The sequence below is a fragment of the Bombina bombina genome, chromosome 9, assembly GCF_027579735.1.
Source record: "Bombina bombina isolate aBomBom1 chromosome 9, aBomBom1.pri, whole genome shotgun sequence".
In the NCBI taxonomy this organism is placed as follows: domain Eukaryota; kingdom Metazoa; phylum Chordata; class Amphibia; order Anura; family Bombinatoridae; genus Bombina; species Bombina bombina.
This window is the reverse complement of record NC_069507.1, coordinates 73,255,370-73,267,720: the sequence shown is the minus strand read 5'-3', so window position 1 is coordinate 73,267,720 and position 12,351 is coordinate 73,255,370. Positions and strand designations below refer to the sequence as shown.

Here is a 12,351-nt window from a genome sequence, read left to right as displayed (position 1 = left end):
TTTGCGACGGCTCAGAGCCGTCGTTAGCACTCAAAGGATTAAAGGGACAGTCTAGTCAAAATTAAACTTTCATGATTCAGATAGGGCATGCAGTTTTAAACAACTTTCCAATTGACTTTTATCATTAAATTTGCTTTGTTCTCTTGGTGGTATTTTTGAAAAGCTAAACCTAGCTAGGCTCAAACTGATTTCTAAACCTTTGAAAATCGCCCCTTAGCTCAGAGCATTAAAAAAAAAATCACAGTTAGACAGTACTAGTTCATGTGTGTCATATAGATAACATTGTGCTCACTCCCGTGGAGTTATTTAGGAGTCTGCACTGATTGGCTAAACTGCATGTCTGTCAAAAGCCCTGAGATAAGGGGGCAGTCTGCAGAGGCTTAGATACAAGGTAATCACAGAGGTAAAACATATATTAATATAAATGTGTTGGTTATGCAAACCTGGGGAATGGGTTATAAAAGGATTACTATCTTTTTAAACAATACAAATTCTGCTGTAGACTGTCTCTTTAAGGAGCACAGCAACTCCCAAGCAGTGCAAGCTGTAATAAGGTAGCCACCACACCTTGAATCACATATCCACACCAGCAGCACTTGAAATATTATAATTACCTTTATTTTACATGTATTAAATTAAATGTAGTAAAATAACTTTGCAATATACTTTATTTGTTCTCCTTTCCTTTAATCTATTCTGATGTTTGTGGGCTTTATAATTCATGTTAAATATGAAAGTGAGGACACAGCTATATTCCACACAGTCATTGGTTGCACACTCTAGAAAACCATTTATAACCATTCCTAATTGGCCTCAGCGGAAAAGGTAACCTTAGTTACAATATGGCGGCCCCCACTGCTTTATCGACATTAAAGGGATACTAAACCCAATTTGTTTCTTTCATGATTCAGATAGAGCATGCAATTTTAAGCAACTTTCTAATTTACTCCTATTATCAATTTTTCTTCATTCTCTTGCTATCTTTATTTGAAAAAGAAGGCATCAAAGCTTTTTTTGGGTTCAGGACTCTGGATAGCACTTTTTTTATTGGTGGATTAATTTATCCACCAATCAGCAAGGACAACTCAGGTTGTTCACCAAAAATGGGCCAGCATCTAAACTTACATTTTTGCATTTCAAATAAAGATACCAAGAGAATGAAAAAGTAAATTAGAAAGTTGCTTAAAATTTGGGTTCAGTGTCCCTTTAAGAGCCGGTCCATTTTTGGTTCAGCACCTGGGTAGCGTTTGCTGATTGTTGGATAAATGTAGCCGCCAATCAGCAAGCGCTACCCAGGTGCTGAACCAAAAATAGGCCGGCTCCTAACCTTACATTTCTGCTTTTTCTAATAAAGATAGCAAGAGAACGAAGAAAAATTGATAATAGGAGTAAATTATAAAGTTACTTAAAATTGCATGCTCTATCTGAATCATGAAATAAAAAGTTTGGGTTTAGTATCCATTTAACATTACCCTTATTTTTTTCAATTTTTAAACGACTAATATCATTTTTAAAAATCATGTACAAGTTATTCACAGCCTAATCTTTGTTTTGAATACATAATTCAAACAATGATTTATTTAGTGTTTAATGTCCCTTTAATCATAATTAAGAGCTCTAAACGCTACGTTGTATTTTTCATGTGCTGCTGGTGTGGATATGTGTGTATATATAAATACCTGTAGATAGTTGTGTCTTTATTAATGTAAGTAATGGTATATATGTGTGCCTGTTGGGTGTCTGACGTACTCCCACCTAACTAATTACGTTTAACTGTGTGTGTATTTTGTGGGTTTAATAAAATAATTTTGTTAACAAAGAAAGCAACAAAAACATTTTAAACAACTTTCTGAGCCTGCAACATGTTAACGTCCTGGACGCCATAAATGCCACAGTAAGTGTATTTCAATGCTCTGTGTCAGTCGAGAGGTTAATCCTGTAGCAAACACTACACAACATAACTATTATTTGATAATATTAAATGACATTGGCATCATTCCAACTCTGGAGCATAACTACAGGGGCCTGAATTTAGATCGGACCCACCCTTGTAGGTGGCCCATATTGTCCTGCAATCAGTAGTGATGTCGCTACAGGGGGCCTGGAATGACCTAGGCTACACCTGCACCTAGGGTTGCTACCTCGGCCATGTTTTCTTCGACACATATGAGTTACACATGCTGCAGAGTGTGCAGGGAGGAACATGAATAGCACTATCCAGGATCACTATTTGTGTGCTGTCCAGGGGTGCAATTCATGTTCCCTTCTGCACACCCTGCAACATGTGTAATTCATAAGTGTCCAGGAAACCATGGGCAAGGTGGCAACCCTACCTGCACCATACATCCCCCCTCTGTATGTATGGATTTGCCTTTAAAATATGGTTGTTGGTTCAGATTTGGGCACCTCAAAGGAATAGTCTAGTCAAAATGAAACTTTCATGATTCAGAGAGAGCAGGCAATTTTAAGCAACTTTCTAATTTACTAATATTATGAATTTCATTCTCTTGGTATCTTTATTTGAAAAAGCAAAAATGTAATCTTAGAAGACGGCCCATTGTTGGTTCAGCACCTGGGTATCCCTTGCTGATTGGTGTCTAAATGTAGCCACCAATCAGCAAGCGCTACCCAGGGTGCTAAACCAAAAATGGTCCGGCTGCTAAGCTTACATTGCAGCCTTTTCAAATAAAGATACCAAGAGAACAAAGAAAACTTGATAATTGGAGTAAATTTGAAAGTTGCTTAAAACTGCATGATCTTTCTGAATCATGAAAGTATAATTTTGAGTAGACTATCCCTTTTATAAGCTTACTACAATATCTCAACTCATAAATTCTATAACATTCAATTCTCCCTTTCCAAGACCTACAAGAAAAATCTAATACTGAATAGTCATAGTTTTACCTTCTATCTGTGGAGACATTAAATTAATACACTTCCTAAGGAAGTAATCATTGTTGACAGCTATTACACTTTGGCAAAGCACAGTTCATATTCTGTCAAATATGTGTTTAGCTTTATTGTCACACAGTTTGAATTACCCACCCTGCAAGAAATTCTAACTTAGTGGCATGGTATGAGAAACAGTTCAATAACTAAGAAGGATGTGGAGAATAGCTCTGTCAGGGTTAGGGAAGCAACATTATCAGCTGAAGTTTGAAAAAAAACATTCTAAAAAAATCACTATACCTAGCATATATTACACTAGGCCTTAGAATGAAATGAATCACATGATCTGAGCCATCTATTCTGGGATTGCCCTACTCTGAAATGCTTTTTGGGAAGACTTGACTTCTGGCTTACAAACGTCACTAAAACGAAGGTGTCTCAGACTGCATCATATACTTGTACTTTAACAAGTGACTCACATTCCAAGCGGATCCACCTTTGTAAACCTGGTATTGCTATTAGCTAGATGAGTCATCTTTCAATATTGGACTGAGGACAGAGCTCGACCATTCAAAAAAAACTAGTTAAAGGGACAGGAAACCCACATTTTGTTTTCTTTCATGATTCAGATCAAATAGAACATACAATTTTAAACAACTTTTCAATTAACTTCTTTTATTTAATTTGCTTCATTATTTAGGTACCCTTTGTTGAAAAGCATAGCTAGGTAGCCTCAGCATCTGGGTGCTATTTGCTGATTGGTGGAACAAGCAGACATTAAGGGAGGTATAGAAAAAAAACGTATTAGGAAGTTTAAAAAAAAATAAATAGAAAAATGTGTCTGATCTACTTGCAAGAAAGGCTGATAACTAGATTACTGTTTATCTTTAGAAACAGCACCTTCATTTTAAATGAAAATTGACATGGCAGGTGGTGTATACAAAATGTTGATTACAGTGATACATAGTAAGACACAAACACAAGAGACATTTGCCTCCAGATAGTAGTTTTCATAATGGGGGATGGAGAATCGGAAGTCTGGGGGCGGTAAGTATTCCTCTTCCCAAGTGGCTTCACATAAGCAAGTTTCTTTTTTGTTTTTGTGTTTTTTTGTTTTTGTGGTTTTTTTATATATGTGTTGGTTTAAATGAACCCTTAAGTCAAAATTAAAGGGACACTGAACCCAAATTTTTTCTTTCGTGATTCAGATAGAGCATGCAATTTTAAGCAACTTTCTAATTTACTCCTATTATCAAATATTCTTTATTCTCTTAGTAGCTTTATTTGAAATGCAAGAATGTAAGTTTAGATGCCGGCCCATTTTTGGTGAACAACCTGGGTTGTGATTGGTGGATAAATTCATCCACCAATAAGAAAGTGCTGTCCACCGTCTGAACCTTGAAAAAAGCTTAGATGCCTTCTTTTTCAAATAAAGATAGCAAGAGAACGAAGAAAAATTGATAATAGGACTAAATTAGAAAGTTACTTAAAATTGCATGCTCTATCTGAATCAAGAAAGAAAATTTTTTGGGTTCAGTGTCCCTTTAAGCTTTCATGATTCAGATAGAGCATGTAATTTTAAACAGCTTTTTAATTACTTCCATTAACAAAATGTGCACAGTCTTTTTATATTAACACTTTTTAAGTCACCAGCTCCTACTGAGCACGTGCAAAAATTCACAGAATATTCGTATATGATACAGGAGGAGTAGAAAAAGACATAACTGAAATTTGTCAGAAAAAAAATCTACTATTCATTTGAAGTTCAGACTAAGTTCTATTGCATTTTTTATCATGTATTTGTTGTTTATGCAAATCTACTGTATTTACTGGTCCGTTAAGAGAAAGAAGTGTTGGCCTAATTTGGTTTATATGAAGTATAGTGATTGTTCGATTGGAGTTCACTCTTGTACAATTTTTTATTATTATTATTATTATTAGCGCCGCAAAATTCTGTAGCCTGTTAACTCAAATATAAATCTTTTAATCTGAACTTTTTTTTTTCCCTTCCAGGGCTTCCAACAAGAAGAATAAAGAAGCTATAAACTAATTGTCCTTACATAAGGTTTTATGACAATTGTCATCTTTGAAAATCAATCAGCTTTAATAAATATATAGCTGTTTTAAAAGATTATCACTAGGATGTTTTTTGTCCCAGTGTCTAGAAGATGTTTTCCCTTACCTGCACAAATTATCCTTATCTCTGTCACCTGGTTTTGCAGTTCAGGACAAATCTCTGCACCCCCTGACCCTCCCAAGTTAGCTTCTTACTTTGGGACAAAAACAAGATATGAACAAGTGAATCCATATCTCCTTGAAAATCCATTGTTAACAAAGATAAAGCAAGATCTCCTGCCAGGCACTTGTACCCCTCTTCAAATAGTTTCTGTAATCAGGCATGGTACTAGATATCCTACATCAAAGCAAATTAAAAAAATGAAGAAAATACATAGTTTAATTCTGCAACAAAGTGATAGTCAATCTAAGCTGGTTAAGGACCTACAGAAGTGGGACATGTGGTACGATGAGTGGATGGATGGGCAACTGGTGAAGAAAGGTGAAGAGGATATGAAAAACCTTGCCTACCGTTTGGCCTCTGTTTTTCCTTCACTCTTCACTGCAGAAAAGTTTAAGACGTGCAGCATGAAGTTCATTACCAGTTCCAAACACAGATGTGTAGACAGCACAAAATCTTTTGTCAATGGTCTTGTACACACTTACTTCGGTATTCCTAAAACTCCAGAAGGCGAACTGGAAGGTAAGCCGTATTTTTTTTTATTTTATATTTTTTTAATGAGGTATCAAAACATATAAATAACAGCAGGTGTAAGACATATTTAGGTGCATCTATCCACGTTACAGAGTATGTCAGAATCAAAATGTGGAAATGTCCTACAAAAGTTCCTCTCCACTCATTGGGGAGAATTCAAAGGGTAATACCTCGATTTTTATAATTCACAGATGTTGGCGAGGATGTGATAGTCCATATCCAATGTTGCTGTCCAAATATAGAACTTTTCTATAGGGTCATCTTATCCAACAGTTCAACAAGTGCAAGGTTCAACATGGTAGACATACAGAACAACTATATGGTATCTTAAGAGCTTAACAATCTAGCTCCAGTAATTATATAAAGTGAACATAGTGCAAAGGTAATAAACATGTAACAGTAGGGTTTGTAGTGTTTCCAGGAGGGGGAGAAAGAAGAAGAGAGAGAGAGAAATGGAAAAGAGGGGGGGGGGGCAGGGGGGGGGTTGGAAATGTAGGGAAAGGGCAGTCTTGGGATGTTGGTGGTGGGAGATTATCCCAGGGTGTCCAGATTTCTGAATGGAGGTCTAGTATACCTCTATTTAGGAATACCACTTCTTCCATTGTTCTAATATAGGAGAGTACCTCAGTCACTTTATGGCTGTCAAAATGTATATAAATAGGTACTTCCGAGCCTTTCAGATTTTGGGAATTTCTATGTGGAGTAGGTATGTCTCGGGGCCCTTATCTGCTGGGAGTGATAGTAGTCTGCATAATTGTAAAACCTCTATCCATAGTTGTCTAATAACTGGGCAGCTCCACCATATTCTATGTAGTCTACTTGGGACCCAGTGCCATCTCGTCAATAGCTTATAATATAATTTGAAAAGGGGTATGCAGTGTATTGAGCGTCTGGTGTCTGCAATGGCTCTTGACCAATGTTTAGGTTCTATTTCTTTCTGTAGGTCTTTTTCCTACACTAGCATATTATGTGTTTTATGCAGGGAGGGACACTCCAATAAGCATTGGTAGTGTGTCGTCAGTGGTTTGTATCTTTGCAGCCCCTTCATCCACCTAGATTCCCAAATGGTCAGGGGTCTTGGTTCTGTACGTAAGAAACCCCAGCTGTTTAACAGGGATCTGAAGCGAATAACTTCAAATTTGAGTTTGGGGGGGGACAGCTAACTGGGATATCCGCTCAGGGTGGGATGGCCACACAGAACCATTGTACGGGTTACTTACTATTTTAATATTAAGCTTGGACCAGCTATTGGGCTTAGAGTCTGGTAAACCTTTTAGTAGGATACTGTGTATTGGGGATGGGTGAGGCTCAACCATGTTTGAGTGCCGTAACTTGTACCAAAGGCAACTCTTAATAATTGGGTTAGTGGAAGGTATAAGGGAATTGTAGTGTTATGGTATCCAGATGAGATCTGGGAGGAGGAAATTATACGGTATGGATGCTTGTTCTATTTCGTACCATCTGTGGCATTCTGTGTGAATACCCCACTCGGATGTAAGTCGTATTTTTTTTTTTTTTTTTATTTCCATGCTTTATTGAAGTGTAAACTGAAATATATACACTTTTTTCTTACATTGTTTACTTTTAATACATGTTCCTCTTATCTGCTAAGATTTATTGCTAGTTATAATAGTTTTCAATTTTTGAAAGTCATATTTTAAACTGTGTAAAAATTAATAAATATTTCTAAGGACCGTAAATAAATCTCTTTACTTTATTTTTTATTTATTTTTTTACTAGATTTACCATGCAAGGAGGTATTAGTCAATGATACATTAATGCGTTTTTTTGATCACTGTGAGAAATTTGTGGTCGAGGTTGAAGATAATGACACAGCAATGCATCAGGTTGACAAGTTCAAGGAAAGCCCAGAAATGATGAAAGTTGTACACAAGATTTCTGCTCGCTTAGGCGTTCCTGAAAGTGAGCTAACAGCAGGTATGTTTGCATCGTGATTGTTATTACTGGTAGAAATATTCTATTGACTGGTATTCTTATTATTCAATACTAGACTTTTATTCTGTGTATGTATGGCTTAAATTCGAGCTTCTCAAACCAGAGAGTGCCACTGGCAACTTTAAACTTATGCCATGGCACCCCAATTTGAAGCCACCAAGACACCCATGGATACCTAGGGTGGCCACCTCAGCCATGTTTTTTCTGGACACTTATGAGTTACACATGCTGCAGGGTGTGCAGGGAGGAATAGAAGTAGTGTGTCCAGATACACAGTACATGTTACTTTCGGCCCACCCTGCAGCATGTGTAACTCATAAGTGTCCAGGAAAACATCCTCGACTTACCCCCCCTGACCGCAGCTTACTGCTGCCAGGTGCACCTAAAATTTAGCATGGTGCAGCTCAATCCTTTTGTAGGCCTCGCGGCCAAAGAGGGAGAGGACCATTCTTGCGCAAGAGCATTGTTATCAGTCTGAGCTTCATAAAACTTTTAGCCTCCACTCTCTGAGCTTTATGCCACTCTTAGCCTATTCCTTTTCTGAACTCCATAGTTCTCTCAACCTCTCCTTCTTCTAAGCCCCCTTGTGTCCCTGCTATTTTCCTCCTCCTGACTTTCATCTCCCCTGAACCACATACCACTTTCATTCTCTTTCCCCTCACACTCCAAGTCTCGGGTTTCTCACAGCCCCATTTACAAGACCCAGGACCTGCTTAGCCACGTTCACATGAGCACCATACATCTTTCTGCTTCCACACTGCCCCTGTGCACAGGCCCACACAGGAGCTAAGTTGCAGAATCTCTGGTGCTTGTGTTCTCCTACTGACTGTGTGGATTTGCGGCTGCTGAAGTGATAGGATAGCTAGATATTACAACCCCCCCAACAGTAAACAGACATTGTACATACGATACTGTGGTCTTGGTGACATTGTACCATTGCCTATTTAGGTTAACTCTTCAACAAAGAATGCCAAGAGAACTAAAGAAATATTGATAATAGATGTTAAAGGGATACTGAACCCAATTTTTTTTTCTTTCGTGATTCAGATAGAGCATGCAATTTGAATTAACTTTCTAATTTACTCCTATTATCAATTTTTCTTCGTTCTCTTGCTATCTTTATTTGAAAATCATGAATGTAAATGTTATCAGCCAGCCCATTTTTAGGTTCAGCACCATGGATAGCATTTGCTTATTGGAGGCTGACATTTACCCACCAATAAGCAAGCATAACCCATGTTCTCAACCAAAAATGGGCCAGCCCCTATGCATCACATTCCTGATTTTTAAATAAAGATAGCAAAAGAAGAAAGAAAAAATGATAATAGGAGTAAACTAGAAAGTTGCTTAAAATTGCATGCTCTCTCTGAATCATTAAAAAAAAATTGCGTTTAGTGTCCCTTTAATTAGAAAGTTGTGTAAAATGTAATGCTCTGACTGAATCATGGAAGTAGAATTTTGACTTTATTGCCCCTAACTTCTTTTATACTGATGATACATATATTTTAAAAGGCAAGTTTCCTCTCCTGTTCAGGTCTGAAACCATACTTATTCACACCTTCCAAATGTCCCTATTTGAGAGGGAGAGTCCCTAATTCAAAGCTCCTGTACCGCTCTCCTTCTGAGACAACCATATATCCTTATTTGCAGAGTTTTCCTTAGCACCATTTATAGACATGCCCACTGATCAGCTAGACACTCCCACTTATCATCTAGATACACCCACCAACCTCTCAGGCACGCCCATGACCCTGCCCACTATACACTCCTCCCAATATAACCCCAACCACAAAATAGTGATTGCCCCCTGAACCATCTGAGTCCCTAATACTTGCCACAAAGGTAGGGAGGTATGCTAATTTTTTCATATTTAAAGAGAGGAAACCCCTTGTGTCACTATAATTTGCACCTAGGTGAGATAATAAAATTATGTTCTATAATTTGTTATTGTCTCTATTGCAGACTTAATTCAAGTGGCTTTTTTTACCTGCTCGTTCGAACTGGCCATTAACAATGTTCCACATTCTCCTTGGTGTGATCTGTTTGATGAGGAAGATGCCCTAGTGAGTTTTAATGTCTCATAACAATGGGTTAAACTGTGTGACCAGTGGTTCAGCATTTGCTTATCTGGTATTTATTAATGTGGAATTTTTATCCTAATATAGACAGATTATAAACCAATGTGTAATCCAAGAATAAAAAACTAATACAAATTGCTACTGTTAAAAGTTATGATGTTAAAGTGATGGTAAATCCAAGCGTATAACAAGTGCTAGGATTTACCATCACTAAAAATAAAGTGGAGGTTAAGGGGTATATTTAACAATGTGCGAGCGGACATGATATGAAGTATCGTATCATGTCCGCCGCACATACGCTGTCGGCATTTATCATTGCACCAGCAGTTCTTGTGAACTGCTGGTGCAATGCCACCCCCTGCAGATTCGCGGCCAATCGTATTCGATTGGGTTGATTTCTTTCCGCCGCCTCAGAGCAGGCGGACAGGTTATGGAGCAGCGGTCTTTAGACCGCTGCTTCATAACTTTTGTTTCCAGCGAGCCTGAAGGCTCGCACGGAAACAGGGGCATCAAGCTCCATAGTATTTTTATATAAAAAAAGGGGGCTAAACTCACCTTCTGTGTGCCATGGCAGCTCACTAAACTCTTTCACCTCTAGACCAATAGCCTTGCGTGCATACAGAACACTGTCAGATGACACGCACGGCTATTGGTTTAGAGGTGCAAACGTCACCTTATTAGTAGAAGAGTGATGTGCCGTGGGCGGCCGGAGCCGTTGAGTTTACCCATATGCAACGGCACATTCAGGTTGCGTTTAGCACCCTTTTTTACATATATTATCACTTAAACTCCACTTGATTTTTAGTGATGGTAAATCCTAGTGTTTGTTAAACACTCAGATTTGCCATCACTTTAAGGTTTGTTGCGATTAAATACAATCTTCATAGTTTGGTCTCAGCAGATATGTTAACATAACAAACTGCAAATTAGGAACAAATAAATGACAGGATTCGACTTGGGAAGCCTGCCAGGGGCTTCTTCAATTTTTAGGACTCAAAAGTCCACACTTTTCAGAAGTAAATTACAGGAAAAAGAGGGCAAAATAAATAATGCAGGTATACTGCAAACTTGTTTTACTATGAAGATTTAGATGTTTTATATTAGAATCTCAAAGTGTTTACTGTTCCTTTAAGGACAATACTTTACTTTTCCAATATCACCTTATGTGGAGTGTCTCAATAATGGTTTATAATGAGACTTTTGAAGGTACATGAGATTTTAACCCCTTAATGACCACAATGTACCCTGTATGTCACTGGTCGTTAAGGGTTTTTTGAGGACATAATAGCACAAGTCTAGCAAGAACACGCTATTAATGCCCTCCCTCCAGCAGGCTTTTTGGAATAGAGCAGTCTCAACGCTGGTGGCAAGACCGCGCTATAAAACAATCAAGTCCCAAAAAAAGGCCAGTGACATACAGGGTACGTCGCTGGTCCTTAAGGGGTTAATCTCGTCAATAAAAGTTCACTTTTACGAATGAGTGCACAGTAAACATTTTCCTTTTCTGTATATAGTTCACATTATGTGGCCATATTACCCTGTCACCAGCATTAGGTGTCACTTTTTAGACAGATCCTGTCATTCAGCTGTACATCAGACTTATAGCCTGAGTAAATTAAAAAGCAATTTTTATATGATTTATGCAGGTCTTAGAGTATCTCAACGATTTGAAACAATACTGGAAACGAGGTTACGGCTATGACATTAACAGCCGATCCAGCTGTAGCCTGTTTCAGCATATCTTCATGCACCTGGACTACGCCGTGTCAGAAAGCAGAAGGTTAGTGGACCTTTATCAGCCGGTTTTTGTGCAATAGATTTTTTATTTTTTTATCATCAAAGTAATTATGGGATTCTCATTCATCTAGAACAAATGCTGTGATTCTCATTCTTGCCTAATCTACAAAAAATATGGTCCAAAATGGACATTTAAGTCATTTTTATATGGTGCTCATAAGCACTAAATTGTAAAACATCTATATTCAAAATAAATAAACTGGCATTTTGTTTGCACAATTCGCAAGGGTTTGAAAATCAAGCCGTTCAGGAACACACCCATTGAAAAACCTGGTACAGTTGATGTAAAGACACCCAACACCCGCCAACTTTACCCCTTAAAAACTGCTTTGTGCAGTTATTTTATTAAAAAAAGAAAGATGCTACAATTTTTTTTATTTTTTAATAAAATACACTACACTGTATTTTGGGGGCATTTGGGGCACATTTATAAAATTAACCTGAGATCTGATCTCTGGTTAATTTTATAAGCGCTAATTCCTACCGCGAGCTTGCAGTAGCAATAACCAGCAACATAATGGCTGATTATTTATTGCGCTCCCACAAACAGGCTAATTTGCCCGCTTAAGGGTGCGCGGTTAATTAACGCTCCACTTGTAATCTGGCCCTTAATGGGCACACCACATTAATTTGTGCAATTAATTTGTGCTTTAGGTTGCTTAAGTAATATTTATAAACACGAGAAAATTGTATAATATTGCAAAGTATTACAATTCCGCTACTTTATAATTCCACCCGGCTGACAACATTTTCAGTGGATGAGTATATACAGAATACAAATTTATGACAATAGAGATGCTATACCTCATCTTAACACTAGGTGGCAACACTCCCACATCTAATTTGTTTTCTGACACCATA

The 12,351-nt window shown here is 37.7% G+C and overlaps 1 protein-coding gene across 1 annotated transcript in view; it reads left to right on the top strand.

Annotated features, from left to right (window-relative positions):
- Positions 1 to 12,351, top strand: part of LOC128640420 (multiple inositol polyphosphate phosphatase 1-like) — a 33,075-nt gene that overhangs the window by 901 nt on the left and 19,823 nt on the right. The window contains exons 2-5 of the mRNA XM_053692905.1: positions 4,903 to 5,647; positions 7,400 to 7,597; positions 9,578 to 9,678; positions 11,340 to 11,473. Coding sequence (XP_053548880.1) covers positions 5,032 to 5,647; positions 7,400 to 7,597; positions 9,578 to 9,678; positions 11,340 to 11,473 — 1,049 coding nt within the window. The 5' untranslated portion in view covers positions 4,903 to 5,031. The remainder of the gene's footprint in view (positions 1 to 4,902; positions 5,648 to 7,399; positions 7,598 to 9,577; positions 9,679 to 11,339; positions 11,474 to 12,351) is intronic.